Source organism: Notamacropus eugenii, chromosome 1, assembly GCF_028372415.1.
Source record: "Notamacropus eugenii isolate mMacEug1 chromosome 1, mMacEug1.pri_v2, whole genome shotgun sequence".
NCBI classification, from domain to species: Eukaryota; Metazoa; Chordata; class Mammalia; order Diprotodontia; family Macropodidae; genus Notamacropus; species Notamacropus eugenii.
The window spans coordinates 260,335,173-260,351,256 of record NC_092872.1 but is presented as its reverse complement, the minus strand read 5'-3'; the positions used below and the strand labels follow the sequence as shown (position 1 = coordinate 260,351,256).

The 16,084-nt window shown below is 37.2% G+C and overlaps 1 protein-coding gene across 3 annotated transcripts in view; it reads left to right on the top strand.

The window, feature by feature from the left end:
- Positions 1–15,405, top strand: part of TET1 (tet methylcytosine dioxygenase 1) — a 172,011-nt gene extending 156,606 nt beyond the window's left edge. For all 3 annotated transcript variants that reach the window (XM_072628780.1, XM_072628779.1, XM_072628781.1), the window contains one exon: positions 4,228–15,405. In XM_072628780.1, coding sequence (XP_072484881.1) covers positions 4,228–5,345 — 1,118 coding nt within the window. In that variant the 3' untranslated portion in view covers positions 5,346–15,405. The remainder of the gene's footprint in view (positions 1–4,227) is intronic.
- The last annotated feature ends 679 nt before the right edge of the window (positions 15,406–16,084 follow it).

Genomic DNA, 16,084 nt, shown 5'->3' with positions numbered 1-16,084 from the left:
CCTTTGCCTGGTTGAAAAAATGATCAAACAGACCCCAGTTTTCTTAGGCTGTCAGAAGACCTAGGTTAGAATTGTGGATCTGATGCTGTTTATAAAAGTTACCTCCCCGGGCCTCAGTTTCTTCAGCTGAAAAACAAGAACCACAATACTAGAACTGCCTACCTAATGGGGTGGTTCTGAGGAAAGTGCTTTGTAAAGCATTATAACCCTTCCAACCATGAGTTCTTCTTAATAATTACCATAGAATTATGTGCATGATTATTGAAGAATACTAGATAGAATGTATATAATGCTTTGAGGCTTTCCAGAGGTCTCTAGATGTACATCTCATAGTGACCTCTGAAGTTTGGCCTCGTTTATTCTATTTTCATTTCTACATGAAGACAAGTTTCATGTTGTAGCTGAACCTTCACTTTTTGTGCTTTCCTTCAGGTTATGGGTCTGGGCCAATCATTTGATTTGTAGTAATCACTTAGTAAAGTAGAAACTTAAGCAGTTTTTGTTAATGATCTATCTGGTCAGTTAAGCTGATAGTTTTCCCAGTATTCAAACAGCCCTAAAAACTCACCAGTGAAAATCTTTGTCCCTTTCCTTCTGTCCTGTTTTACTTTTCCCTTCTTTCTGTCTTTCCAACCCAAGTAAAATTTTTCTTCAGTGCTAGTTATAGGCCTTTTCCCTTCTATTTATTCCTTCTCATCATTTTCTGTCAATTCTTTTTTTGTTTTTGAGAGAAGGGGATTGGTCTTTTCTATGTAGGGAGAAAACTCTTATTATTTACCCCCTATCATTCGCATCACAACTTTGTCAAGATCTCTAAGTAGGTCAGTAGATGAAGAGAAAAAGGAAACAGGTATTTATGAAGTGCCTGGCATTGTGTTAAGTGCTTTATAAATATATCAGTTGATCTTCACTGCCGCCATGGGAAGTAGATTCTACTATGAGCTCCACTTTATGGTTGAGGAAACTGAGACAGGACAAGGTTAAGTACTTACCCAAGTTTACACAGCTGATAAGTGTCTAAGGAAAGGTTTAAACTCAACTTCTCCTAATTCTAGACCTAGCCATCTATTCACTATGCTGCCTGTTGTTCAGTCATGTCTGATTCCTTGTGACCCTGTGGAACATAGCACCCCAGTACTGGCCATGGGGTTTTCCTGGCATAGATTCTGAATTTTTCTGCCATTGCCTTCTCTGGTGGATCCTTTTGTCAGGCAATCAGAGGTTAAGTGACTTGACCAGGGTCACACAGGTAGGAAGTATCTAAGGCTGGATTTTACTCAAGTTTCTCAGACTTCAGGCCTAATGCCCCATCCACTGAGCCACCAAACTGTATCTACAGGTGAAGAGGAAATTGAGAAAAAAATCTTTTAATGACTTAATGGAGAGAGAGCTAAGAAACTTGATTTCATGCCATTAACAGGTGCACTGAACTGTTCATAGCTGTGTTATCTTCCTGTATATGGTAAATATCAGAGTGATTTTATGAGATTCTGAGTCTTCAGGTTGCTACTTCACAGGTTCATGAATTCATCCACGTGGATACTCCATTATTGTAAGTTACTTAATTGTTCTCTGCCTCAGTTTACTTATCTGTAAAATGAAGATAATAACAACAGCACCCACCTTTCAGGATCGTTGTGAGCATCCAATGAGATAATGTGAGCAAAATGTTTTGCAAACCCCAAAATGCTGTGTAAGATCTATTACTATTATTGTTGATTAGATCATAGCTCCTCTGTGACTTGGTAAAGGGTTTATGGATTGCAGTGGGCTAAAAAGTAATTTACCTGGTATCCTTTTTCTGTCACATAGGCCTTTCCAATATTCGCTAAGTTGGGCTTCTATCCTTAAAACCATTAAAGCCTTTCTGCAACGTGTAATACCAATAATAATCACATTTATATGATACTTTAAGGTCTGCAAACTGTTTTACATATGTTATCCCATTGGATCCTTACAACGAACTTGTGAAGTAGCTGCTAGTAGTATCCATGTTTCACAAATGAGGAAACTAAGGCATATAGAATTTAAGTGACTTGCTCAAAGTCATACAACTGCTAAGTGTCTAAGGGCAGATTTGAACTCGGGTCTCCATGATTCCAAATCCAACACTATGCACAGCCCTGAAGAATCCAGGCTTTTCTCTCTGCCATGGTGAGCCTTCTGAAGAATATGTTAGTGGAGGTTTTGTTATTCAAAGTAATGATCCTCTGTCCAGCGTGTGCACACACACACCTACACACACAATCTTACTCCCATCATGTGTTATTTTACGTCGTGTGAATGATGGAGGGAATTATGTTTACTGAGACATAGCAGAAAGGGAACAGACCTTGGAACCAGGAAGCCTTGGGCCATGTCCCACCTCTGACACATACTGGTTGTATGGTCCTGGGCAAGTCACTTAATCCCTACGTGCTCTGAACTGCCCTTCAGGACAGAGAAGTACAACAAAAGTCCTCACTTACAATGGTGGTGGAAGTTTCCTCATCCTACATTTATGAAAGCTCAGGTCCCTGTCCCTGTTCCCTATGGCAACAAAATGTGAAATATATTACTAAAGGATTTGTCAAAGAGGTTTTTAAAAATTATCTCTAGACCTTAAAAGGAAGGAAATTCACTTAAGTGGAATGTTTCATTCCCCTGACAATACTGTGTAAATTAGCTACTGTAATTCTGATATGGAATAATGGTGAAATTACTATAAATAAATGAAATCAAAGTGCCCTGAGGAGTATGGAACTCAGTTACCAACCCATGGCACTCACAACCTTTGCTAAGACTTTCTACTTGCCCATCCAACGTCTCCACAAAGTGGGCTGTTTATTTAAAAAAAAAAAAAAAGGATGAATGGAAAAGAAGCTTTAAATGAGGGATATTGGGCTCATAATTTTTCATATGAAATTATTGTTATGGTTATTATTTTATTCTAGTGAATAAAAGGTTTAAAAGGAGGCATTTTTATCTACCATAATAAGAGTATATTCTGCCTGCTTGTCAATCCAAGCATTGTAAATGTTCAGATTCCTTAAGAATCTATCCAGTATGGAGGATCTTTAATAAACTTTGTTTTAATTTGGCTGAAATAAAGAGTATATTCTGTAGGATCATTGAGTTGAAAGGGACCTTAGAAATTATCTAATCCATGCCCCCGATGCTTGCCTCCTTTCTCACACACACACACACACACACACACACTTTATTTTACTAATGAGAAATATGAGACCGAGAGAGGGAAATGATTTTACTGTGATTCTAAACTGGCTTTTAAAAAACATTTCTATTTGAACTTCCTCTAAACTTCACAAAGATGAGGACAGTTCTTACTCTCTCCTACATCAAGTCAATTCTATATCCACACAGCATTTAACAAAGCCCTAACTGTCTATGAGGTGGGGGTTGGCAGTTTGACATGTGTTTCTTTATTCCAGATTTTCACAGCAATATAAACAATATGGTAGTCATGATATAGTGGATAATTAATTGCCAGACTCAGAGCCAGTGAAGCTTGGATTCAAATCCTGCCTCTGACTCTTTGTAACTCTTTGTTTCTCTTAAATTCATTAACCTCTAGATGCCTCCATTCCTTAGGACTTCCCTCAGACCTCACTGAAGACATCAAAGATCCTCAAAATGGAGATGAACTTAGGAAGAAATCAGCAAATGTTAGACAACAGGATGACAGGAAAGACCCCTGACCTAAGCCTTAGCCCTGTTCTTTCCTATCTCTGTAGCCAGAGGCAGTCATTGCTACTCTCCGGGCCTTGGCTAAGTATCATCTGTAAAAAGTGCTGGTTTCAAAAAAAAAATGTTAACAGATTGGATAGGTCTTTTGTTATCTCATCACCTAGATAGCCCCTTTTACTCTTGCCATCCCAGAGATCCATCTTCCTTATGACATACATACACATACACACACATGCACACATACATATACAGAAGAGAGAAAATAGTTCAATAAAACCCCCCAAAACTATTCAGAGGTCTGGGTCCATGGGTATGAGTCATTGAATGAAATATCAGACTTTCCAAACTAGGCGATTTTTAAGATCCTTTCTATCTAGGTCTAAATATTTTGATCTCAGTTTTAAAAAGCACATGCCAAAAAATTTAAGAGTAGCATGTTTCATTAGAAACATTTACTTATTGGGTACTATGTAGAAAAGCAGTTTGTATTCATGTTTTGGTATGATGTTTTCCCCTTTTCTTATTTCTTTCTTTGTATAGGTAACAAAACAGAGTCATTGCAACCTGATGGGAAGAGCGAACTTCCAGACCCACATTTTAATCTTCATCATGCGGCCAACACTACAAGCTACTCTTGGATCAAGTCCATTCATCACCCACTGAAGGGGTCAAACTTACCTCTGAACTCCTCCCTGACCCCTGTGTCTGGCTTGACAACAACTTCATTTCAGAATGACTCTGAAATTTCCTATGGGTTTTCAGATCAGGGTAGTGTTCCACCCTGGACAGTGGTTTCTACAAAATACAGTGGTGCTAATGCAGTAACCGAGGAATGCCCTGGGCTTCTACTGAATGCTGAGCCAGCACCCTTTCCTGGCATGGTTTCCACCATGACAGATCCCCAAATTCATACTGACCTTCCTACTGACCCAGATGAGCATTTAATTTCCAATGTGACAAAATTTCAACCTCCATCCTTACTATCACCTGTTACTCAGATAGCTAGCCCTGGTGACTCCACCCCAGTGAAATCAGACAATGAGCACAAGACAGGTTCAAGTGAAATTGCTGCTTTGGCTTCATCCCTGGTGCATCCCAGCAGACAAGAACCTGAGCTAACTGCTCATTTCCCATCAGTTCCTGAGCAGATACCAAGTGATGAGCTGACTGAATCAGCTGACAGTGAAGAGAAATCAGAAGAGATGTGGTCAGACAGCGAACATAACTTCCTGGATGACAACATTGGTGGAGTGGCAGTGGCCCCTTCCCATGGCTCGGTGCTAATTGAGTGTGCCCGGCGAGAGCTCCATGCCACGACACCCCTTCGAAAGCCAAACCGCAACCATCCCACACGGATCTCCCTTGTCTTCTATCAGCACAAGAACCTGAATGAACCAAGGCATGGGTGGGCTGTATGGGAGGCAAAGATGGCTGAAAGAGCCCGAGAGAAAGAGAGAGAGGCTGAGAGGCTAGCTACTGAAAATGCCAACAACCAGAAAACCAAGCAGCCTACTGAGAGTCCTGAGATTTTCTGTGAGGAAAATGAATTGAACCAAATTCCTTCCCGGAAAGCATTAACAGTAACTCATGACAATGTCATTACAGTGTCTTCTTATGCTCTCACTCAAGTTGCAGGGCCCTACAATCATTGGGTCTGAAGGCTTTTAAAACACAGAATCTTGCCCCCGTGCAATGTTCTGTTACTTCAAGGTGCTGTTGAAAAAAAAGAGTCAAGTTGTAGTTTTCTCTTTGTTCATCTCAACCATTTTAAGGCTGAGGTAAAAATAAAAATGGGGGGGAGAGTGATTTCTTAAATGTGACTTTATATTTTGACCATTGGTGGAGTGGTGCTTAAGCACATTTTAAACAAAAAAAATGAAATTTTATAGTTTTTAATAGATTGCTTAAGAAAAGTTTTGGTTAGGTTATTAACCTTGATAGAAAGATTCAGTTTATGACCTTTAGGAATTTATATTTTGGTGCTTTAAATCGAGTCTGTTTACTATGAAAGAAAAATCATTTTTAGAGGATTTTAACAGATTCTTTCCTATTTTAAAAGGTAAAAATCAAGTTTTACAGTATTAGCTGTCCATAGCTCTTGGTGCTTAACCACATTGAAACAGTGAAAGATAAGCTCAACTATTACTTCATGGTGCCATTCTTCCAACAACTTCCAATCATTGCTCTAAAAGTGAAAATCCATTTATACCTTCACAAGTAACCAATGAAATTCCCTCTCTCTGGAAAGAGTTCTCGTATCATATAGAACGACCCAGTTGTTATCCTTAGTGATGGTTGGAGGCTGTTTGTAAACTGTAAATATATATACATATATATTTTAAAAGCACTTTCTATTTTTAAAATTAACTTGAAATAGTATAGTATAAGAATCATATTGTCTATTGTTTGTGCATATTCTACAAAAGAAATCATTTTATTCTTGCTGTGTAGAGTTCCATATTGCTACAACTGAAGTATGTATACTAATAATGTATGTGGTTTGTGGTTTTTTTTAATTTGACCTTTTTTCGTTAAAAATATCAGATACATATAAATCAGTAAGCAATGCAGAAAACTGTTGTCTACAAAATCAAAGTTAGAAAATATATTATCAGTTTGTCTGTATTATTATTGGGAGTTAAAATAACATTGGGAGCTTTTTTAAGGTAAACTCTCGGATTTTTTTTTTTTTTTAGCAGTCTTGCTAAACTAACCAAACTCTCATCCGTCCTCATCAGTGAAGAATTTTTCAGAACAAAGACAGGTGAGGTAGATTCTCATTATATGGAACATTGAAATTTGGAGTGGGGTTTAAAACCACCAAATCCTCCTAATGCCCAGAAGGTATGGGGTAAGAAACAAAATAAATAAATAACCCTTAGACTTGCCTTGTTTATTCTGAAAACTCTTACTGATATGGGAGAAAAAGTTGATTCAAATGAAAAAAGCAGAGCATCTCTTTTTTTTCATTGCCTATATAAAATGAATCAAACAAGATCCTACGGAAATGTTCAGTAGTCAGGACAAATGCTAACTCAGTTCAAATAGATCTTTTTTTCCTTCGTGAGCAACTTCTGTGAATATTTTAAAACATGGGTTTCTTATTTTGTTGGAAAATTCATTTTAATTTTGAATCATTTGCTCTCAATTTTTGAAAACTTCTATTTCACCAAATAAATATGGTTACTTTTGTTCTAAAAATAGGAAAAGTTGACACTCCCTTTACTAAATGCTATAGAATCCCATCTGCCTTCCTTTTTCATTTTTACATTTATTTATTGAATGAAGTTATAGCCAAACAGTAAGGTTATCCAAACTAAACCTTTTGTCTATGAAGAATTATACTAATGCTGTATTTGACTGTGTTATAATGTAGAGGTGCTATAACAAAATAAATCTGAAATGTCTAGGTTACTTGCTAGTATCTAAACTAATGGTGCTTTTTCCTTGGAAATACCATAGGAATCTACCACAACCATTAATATTGAAAGTTTGGGTGCAGAAAATACATGAACTTTTGAATTAAAAAAATGTTTTTCCTGTATATCCCTCACTGGAGTGTCATTGTCTCTCTGAACATTTTGTAATTTACTATATTAAGTAAGATTGGCAAATCCCCTGTGGAGCAAGGTGTTGTGTCCAACTTTTGACTGGCTCAAGTAAAGGAATATGGAGGGATTCTAAATAACAAAAAAAGTCAAAATGCTGGACCACCATCTTGGACCAGAAATTTTCTGCTTCTTGAACGTGTATAAGAAAATACATTGAATTGTGTTAGTCTTTGGTGTGCCTTAGATCTCCATTTTAAGACATGTATATTTTTGTGAGCCTGAAGTTTTGTATATGTTATGACTGTATAAGTGGTGAATTGTAAATTGCTCTGGCTACTTCGAGGTATTTGGAAGTATTGGATAATCAGATAATCAGGAATACACACTTCTCCTTTGTTTAGCACAGTGGCCTATTACTGATTAGAAATGGCAGCTTGAGCCAAGTAGCTTTAGAAATTAACTATCTAGTTCCTCAATGATTAACCCTGTCTTATAGTTCTTAAAATGGTAAAGGCAGAGCTCCTATAACCCTCACCCCCCCAAAGAGCAACCTTACTACTCCAATATTTAGCAGGGGTGCTAATCATTTTAAATTCTGAGCCTTAGCTTCTACTAGCAGCCTTGATTCAACTTATTTCCTCATCACACAAATTCATTGGGAAAAAATACTGAGCTGTCTCTTCTATTGAGAGTATGGAGACAGTAACAAACACAAGGAAAAGTGAGACAATATTACAAGGAATGATCTTGGAGTTTTCTCTAAAATTTTTATTTCTGGCCTTCTGGTCCAGGATGTGCTACGGGTGAGGGTATTTAAATTATCTCCCAGAGGAAAAATAAGGTAAACTAGTGTTTTCCTAACTCTTGCCAGTCATTCAGAAGGGACTCTATTCTTTCAGCTTGAGTGCTTGTTGTAGAGCAGATATGCCTCTTAGCAATCCACCTTTTTGGGAACACAGAGGTCGGAGGATTTTCAGTTCAACCTAGTAGGATATGGCCTTTCTCTTGTGTTCTCTAGGTCCCTGAATCCTGACAAATATAAAAGGACCCTTGCTAGTACACACACACACACACACACACACACACACACACACACACACACACATACACACACACACACACACACATACACACACACATACACACCTCTTACATCATCATTTCCTCCTAGTTACCTGTGCCCTGAAATTTTCAATAAACACAAAAGGAGTTGGGTCCCTCAGAATTCAAGTTTTTGAAGCCTGGTCAAATTAGGAAAACTCCTAATCTGAACCAAGTTATTAACCAGGAAATTTGAATTCCATTTAATTTTGTTATGCCAGGTTATGCTATAGCTGATATCCGGTGTTGGACTCCTTTCTTTTTTCAGCCTTTTCTACTGCCAGTGATTTTTATAAGGTCGTGTTCATTTAACACATAGTTAGTAGTCCACACCATATGTATCTCTTGAAATTTCCATTGGGCCATTTAAGAATACTAATATTTATAAAACCCAGAAATAAATCTGGCTTCAAATAGAAGGTCACTAGGAAAATTGTCCATTAGCATGATTTGATTAAGTAACAACTCCTCTATACTTATGTCCCTTCTCTGTATAATCATTATCTGAATTTTTTATATAGTATAAACCCTTTTGATAGTAATGCATTATCTTCATGGTTAATGCATAGCCTGAGGGTTTAATGTCATCACTTTGTAGCAAGTTAAGGAATCTCCTCATCTCTGATCTCTCATCAAAGATATAGCTGTCCGCTACCGCCGAAAGCTAACTCTTTGGCACTGTTGGTGCTACTTCTTTCCTCAAACAGAACCAGTAGCCCCAAACTAAAATATCTAATTCATCTCTGCTGGTGTCGAAATCTTTTCTTTTTCTTTATCAATCCTGTAAGGGGTTCAGCTCCTTAACCAAGTACCAAGCAGGGTGTTGGCCTATGGTGTCAATCAAAGGATTGTTATAGTTATTGAGAGAATATTTGTTAAGTTGTTCAAATCACTAGGTGCTTAATAAATGCTTGATAAGTTGAATCAGTTTCAAAGCTTCCTTTAAACGAGGAATATGTTTATTGCCCATAAGCCTGATTTTAAATTCTTTTTAGGTAATTATTTTGCTTCTTATCTAAATAGTCTTCCAATACCTTTATTATGCAAGGCTGCAGGCTTACTGTCTATTTTCCCATTGGTCAAATGTAGCATTCTCGTGAGAGGCATTCAACTAGCATCCATCCACAGGCAAATTCCTGGGAAACATAATAGGTGAGCCTGCACCTGGCTAAGTTGGAAAGCAGCAGGCATGTCTCTCGTAAATCATCTACTGAGAATCAGTCCATACAAAACAACCTACTTTCTGATTTATTGGTATCATAGTGTAATCTGACTAATTAAAAAAGAGACCATTACAATAGTATATGCAAGGAAAGAAACCTAAAATATTTAAGGTGTCTAGACAGATTACCTGGGACAAAATTCGTAATGGTCATAAAATGATAGATTTAGCACTAGGAGAGATCTTTGAGGTCATGGTCATCTGGTCCCAACCCTTCATTTTACAGAAAAGGAAACTGAGGCCCTAAAGGTTCAGTGACTGGTCAAAGGTCACATGGGTATAAAGTGACAGAGCTGGGACTTGAAGTAACTCTGGAATTGTAACCTATGCTCTTTTCACTACACCATGCAGATGAAATGCCACTATCAGTGTCGTAGGAGTGCATAATTAATGTGCATATGCCAATATATGCTATGTTTATGTCACATAATTCCATTTTGTCTATAGAAATCTTTTTTGGTCTAGATGTCACATTACCATGGACTTTGACGTCATGGGGAAATTTTTAGTTGCATGATCATAGGACAGGATGTCCATTTAACAGAGAAAGTCATTTGCTCTGAATTTACATAGAAACATTCTTTTCTAAATCCCCTTTGTAGTTGTCAGGGTTGGAAAGAGGAAAGAAGCTTGGTTTAGGTGTCTTTATTCAATACTACCTTGAAGGTATGGGTATAGTTTACTCATGTGGAACTGTCCAGCACAATGATAACATCTCTGTTGATGCAGCCTGACATCATAGTAATAAGTGTCGTTCTACCATTTTGAAGGATTTGGGGATAAGACAATTTTAATTTTGCCTCCTTTCTTGTGTCTCTGCTCTTAGAGCAGAATGTCCTCCTCCTTTGCCTATGTCTACACAACAATCTCCATGACTTTTACCTGTGAAGGAATCTTGTGTCCTGCTAGATATGGAAGCCATGTTGTCCATTCCAGTAAGCAAATCTTTATCAAGGGAATACACTGATCAAGCTTCCAGATAATTTCTCCCCAATGTACCTAAATATTTAGGGAGTTTAGAGAGGCCTCCACCTGCCCTAGCTTAGTACTTGGTTGGGCAAGCCCAGATCACTAATCAGATTCAGGAGATTAAGTTATCTGTGAAGTGGTGGAGAGGTGTGACTCAAAAACCACAATGACCATGAAAAAGAAACAGGGAGGATAACACCACTAAATCAGCTGCAAGTTGCAAGTTTTTCCACTGTGCATCTAGCTGGTTTTAACATTGCTTTGTCTATTTCTTGTTGAGTTGCCTTTGTATTTAAGGGCAAAGTCTTTACTAATTTTGAGGGAAGTGTTTTATTGTGCAAAGCTAGTTAACCCATTAACAAGTTCAATCTCCTTAGCACTGTGCTTTAACCAAGTACAGCAACCAGCTCTGTGGGTTAAGTACCCCACTCTAGACCATTACTGTCTCCTTCCCAAATATAAGTGCTCCATACTTTTTTTTTAGTGCTTCAGAAAATCATGAATCTATGTGCCCTTCACTTAGGGCTGAAATTTCTGGTTTTTAATAAAAAGTGAGTTTTCCCTCAATTTCTCTCTGAAAAACGTTATGCAAGTAGTTTTAGTCTATGATAGTATTGTTGTATCTACCACCCAAAAACTGTGAGCTTGAAAGTCATTCCCTGATCTCTCTAACTCTCCAACACTTGGAATTAATTTCTCTTTCCTCTAACCACTCAGTAAAATACCATTACCAATTCTTTTTGCCAGTCTACCACAAACAAGAAGTAATTACCTTGTGCTTTCAGGTTGTCCATTAGCTTCTTTCTTGCCTTCTTCCTAAATTTTTTTCCTGCCTTTTAGACAGCCTAGTCATTGTCTACTAGGTAGTCAAACTCTGGGGCTGACCCCGTACTTCCTCAGACTAATCCTTCTCATTTATACTATCTTCTCTCAGTTTTCAAAACTTTGCCCCAGGTTTTTTCCTTTCTCTATCCCTTAATTTGTTATATTATTCACCCTGTAGGCACTTCATTGTGGTTGCATTTCTGCCTGTTTCTCTGATTCTTTATCTTTTATTTGACTGTTCATTTTATTTTATTGATGATTTTTATGTAGAGACTCCTGCCACCATCTAAATTTTAGCGTAATTTTATCTAGAGGTGAGAGAGACATAGACGTGAGGTGACTTTCTTAATACTTCTGAGGGATAATGATGGTTACTAAGTGAATAATTCTTTCCAGTTAAGAAGGCCATGTTAATTAACTATAAACTGTTCAAAAGTAACTACTTGATTTTTTTTCTCTCCTCTGCCTCACAAGTTGGTCTTCAGTAATCTTAACTAGATTTTCAATTTTTCCAGCCTGAGGTCCTTTCCTCTGACTTTATTAGTAAGCTAAGTCCTGCTTTTGGTTTCTGTTCCTCTCCTTCCCCTCCCCTCAGCCAATTCATACTTCAATAACAGGGACCCCAACAAAGTTGGCCTCCCTTCCATTTCTCTTGATAGTACCTTGTATGGACAGAACAAAGTTTCTTACTTGAACTTATGCTCTTCTGACGGCACCAGCCTGCTCTGAGAGAGACAGGAAATGGTTTTTTTCAGGTGACTAAGTCTTCAAGTGAGAAGTATGGGCTGCCTCTGTGTGCTCATGAGTACCTGTTGCCAACCACCCAAATGCTAGTACTAAGTTTAAAGCACTAAACTTACGTTCTTTAGTAAGCAATTGGGTTGTAAAATGGGGTATTAAAGTGGGGGGGGGGGGACTGTTTAATTTATCATATCTAGAAAGGGCTATTTTTGTGCCCCAGAGTCTTACACTCATAGAATTTAATTGGAGAAAAAATAACTTTGATAGTTAAAAATCTGAATTATAGAATATAGCTTTCTTAGTTAAATGAAAAATCATCAACACTTCATTTTAAAGGAGGAAATGTGCAATTGTTCTATCCTCCTAATTCCTACCTGAGCCCCACATACCAAGGGATTCTTTAGTAATAACAAAAGCTCTTCTGAAGACTTGGTCTGATCAATTGAAAATTGGTTGAAAGCAAATGAAAGATAGTTTTTAAATCCTCCTAAGAGAGGTTACTAACATATTCTAAGTAAGCATTCAAAAGTCCTTCAGAGTTCCTCAGGAGCAGACTCAGTCAGCCCATTTGCTCTTTGCAGGGTTCAAGGATGAGCCCACCACTTGGAAGTTGTTTACCTATCTTCCCTGCTATTGTGTAGACCAGTTTAACCTCAGTTAAAGAGATAAAAGGAGCTGCTAAGAAAAATAGTAGTAATTGTAAAGGATAATCTGATGGTAATAATAAATCATGTACAATTGTTTTCTTTGTTCAAAGGGATTTTTCTTATTCCAATTTTATTCTCAGTGAAGGTAGAGCAGTAACCATTCATTGTTTCCATTTCACAGATGGTAAAGTAGGCCCAGCAAGGATAAATGATTTGTCCAGAGTTGCACAGCTAAGCAGCACGTCTGGAACACAAAGTTCTCCTGATATATTTCCCAGGGTTAAAAGCAGCCAGTAACATAAATAACTAATAGGGATAGCCAAGTGGAGAATTGGCCAGATAAATAGATATGAATCATTTCTAATTCAAACTTAAGTTGAAATGGTGCTTCCAAAGTGCTCCAACTTTTCCTTCCATTAATACTTTAGTTGAAATGGTGCTTCCAAAGGGCTCAGGAAGTTTTCCTTTAAATGGCAAGGTGGTTGTTGTTAAGTCATGGTTTTCAGTCATGTTTGACTCTCTGTGACTCCATCTGGAGTTTTCTTGGCAAAGATACTGGAATGGTTTGCCATTTCCTTCTCTGGCTCATTTTACAGATGAGGAAACTGAGGCAAACAAGGTTAAATGACTTGCCCAAGGTCACCCATCGAGTAAATGTTTGAAGCCAGATTTGAACTCACAAAGATGAGTTCCTGACTCCAGGCCCCAAACTCTACGAACTGTGCCACCTAGGTGCTTCTAAATGGCAAGATATTTTTGCTTAAATTTTTCATTATTTACCCTAACAAGCCTAATTTATGAATCCAAATTACCATCGGTTCTTAATTATTGAGTTTTGCTATGTGTGCTTTTATCTTCTCTTATCTTTTTTTAATCTTTTTTTCTTCTTACTGTTTAGAATATTCTGAATTGTTTCCTAAATGGAGTGGGGGTGGGGGTTCGAGGTGGGGGTAGGATAACCTTCTAACCAAACCAATAGAAGATTTCCTGAAAAGACGAAGGCCACATATGTTATAACTTATTATTTAAGTTCAATGTGAAAATCATTCTATACAAACTAATAAATAGTACCAAGGATGTACTGAGGGTAAATGACAATCCTTTGTTTTGTCTTTCCCAACAGCAAAAATCTAAGGTATGTTATCATCTCTGTAAAGGAACCCCTGTATTATCTTACAGTTTCTGAGGGTTCTTTTTCTCCTGTGTCTAGGTGCAAATGTAAAAACACATTTACCTGAGCTGTAAGAAGGATGGAGTTCTCACTATGTTCATAAGTGAAAAGAAGGTTCTCGGTGAATTAATGTCAGTAGATTTGGCCTAAATTTTGTAAATATGTTATTCCCCACCCATGTACAAACAGGAGCAGTGATGATGGCCCACTAACCTCATGATTCATGAGTTCTGTTGTTAGACAATTTAGGAAATTATAAATTCACATAAGCAAGGGATTTTTTGTGGTGTCAAATATCAAACTATTTCACTTTTCTTCAGATCGTGGGAATCTATTATTGTTGCTGATGATTATAAGTCAATGTGTATCACTGTGATAGGTGCTTTCAGAGAAGTGCCCAAGTAATAGCCTGATAATTTCAATAATATTTGTGGGAACCATTTTGTTGGTAACATAAACATAAATTCAGTTTCATTGTGACAAAACTGTAGGGTGCATGGTCTTGTTTAGTTGTGCTGAAACACCATGACATATTCCGGAAGGAAATCCAAATCCAGGCAAGGCAATTCCCAAATCTGCTAGTTGGGAAAAAGCAACAGTACCAGTTCAGTTTTCATTCATAGTATGTGGGATCGGGTCAGGTAGGCTCCCATGCATAGTAACACCCTGGTTCCATTATGATGTCAGCAGAAGCAAAATTCATTTGTAGGAAGGGGAAAGATTATATTCAAAGATCATCATTGGAACTGAGAAGGTAGTCAGTTCTAAAGCAAATTAATATCTTGTTAATCAATATATTTTTATTTTTCTCTTGGGAGGGTGCATTTACTATTTATTTTACAGCTTTAATCTTTTGTATTTGGGAATGTTTTCCCTCTTACCAACCTACTGTATCACATGTTCTAGAACAGAGAATGACTTAATAAGCAAACACTTCTTTCAAAAAATACTTCTTTTTTAAAGTTCCCAACATATGGGGGAAATTTTAAAAAGAAAAAGCACTTCACCACATCATAGTTGGTAGAAAAGGAGAGTTATAATGACTTAAGTTCATAATTAACATTTGAAATAACCTCTGCAGACAAGGGAACCCTTCCCAGCAGTACTTGAAGACTTTTGAGTTGTGACTGCAAGTTACTTGAAAGATCTAATTAAGCTAAATTTTTGGTGCACAGCAGTTGTTGTACAGGATTCCATGTTTATGTAACAAGATGCATTGAAATGTTGATACTAGTATTGAAACATACATGTAAAGATAGTTATTGTGGAATTTGTCTGTTCTGTTCTATTTTCTTGTGTGTCTCATATGTTTAGAGCGTTAAATTTCATTTTTCATTGTCCTAACTAAATAAGGCTAAATGAATACTGTAATTGAAAATATATTTTAAATCTTGTCATGAGTTTTTAAAAAGTCTATTACAAATTGTATCATTCCTGATTACACAGAACTTTGTGGGTGGTTTTAAATAAATTTTATACTTCTATTTTGCATTTGATCGTCTAATTTTTCTTTCCTCTTGAAAATTTTTTTTTTAATTTTAAGATTTAATAGCTGAGGAGAGTAATTCCATACGTTTTAAACTGTAAATAGAAAGAGTCAATTTTCCCCTTTGGAGAATTCCAGCAGAATGATAGGACAAAAAAATAATTGCATCTGACATTTATTTCAAAGGTTTGTAAAGCACTTCATACCTTATCTCATTTGAGTCTCAAAGAAAAGGAAAGATACGTCTCAGAAAAGTTTAGATGACTTACCTGTGACTACACAGCATTTCCATGACCCTAATCTACATGAAATATTGTAAACTGGATTTACAAAGGAAAAAAATAGTCTTAGTGAAGGAAGACAGTTTTGGCAAAAAAAGATCCTACTGACCATTGAGCAAATACACGTAACTGCTGAGGAGGGGAATTAACGAAGTGGATGTTTGATTCCAAGCGTCAGTTTTGGTCCAGTGATTTGGAAGCCCCCCCCCCCCCCCCCAAATGTTACTTAATCTAATTTGATCTACTAGGTGCTACAGAGGATTGAACATTAGTTGCATTTGGAGTCAGGATGACTGTCAAGTCAAATACAACTTCTGATTTTGCTAGATATGTGACCCTGGACAAATCACTCAACCTCCCTCTGCCTCAGTTTCTTCATATATAAAATGGGGTCATTAAATGC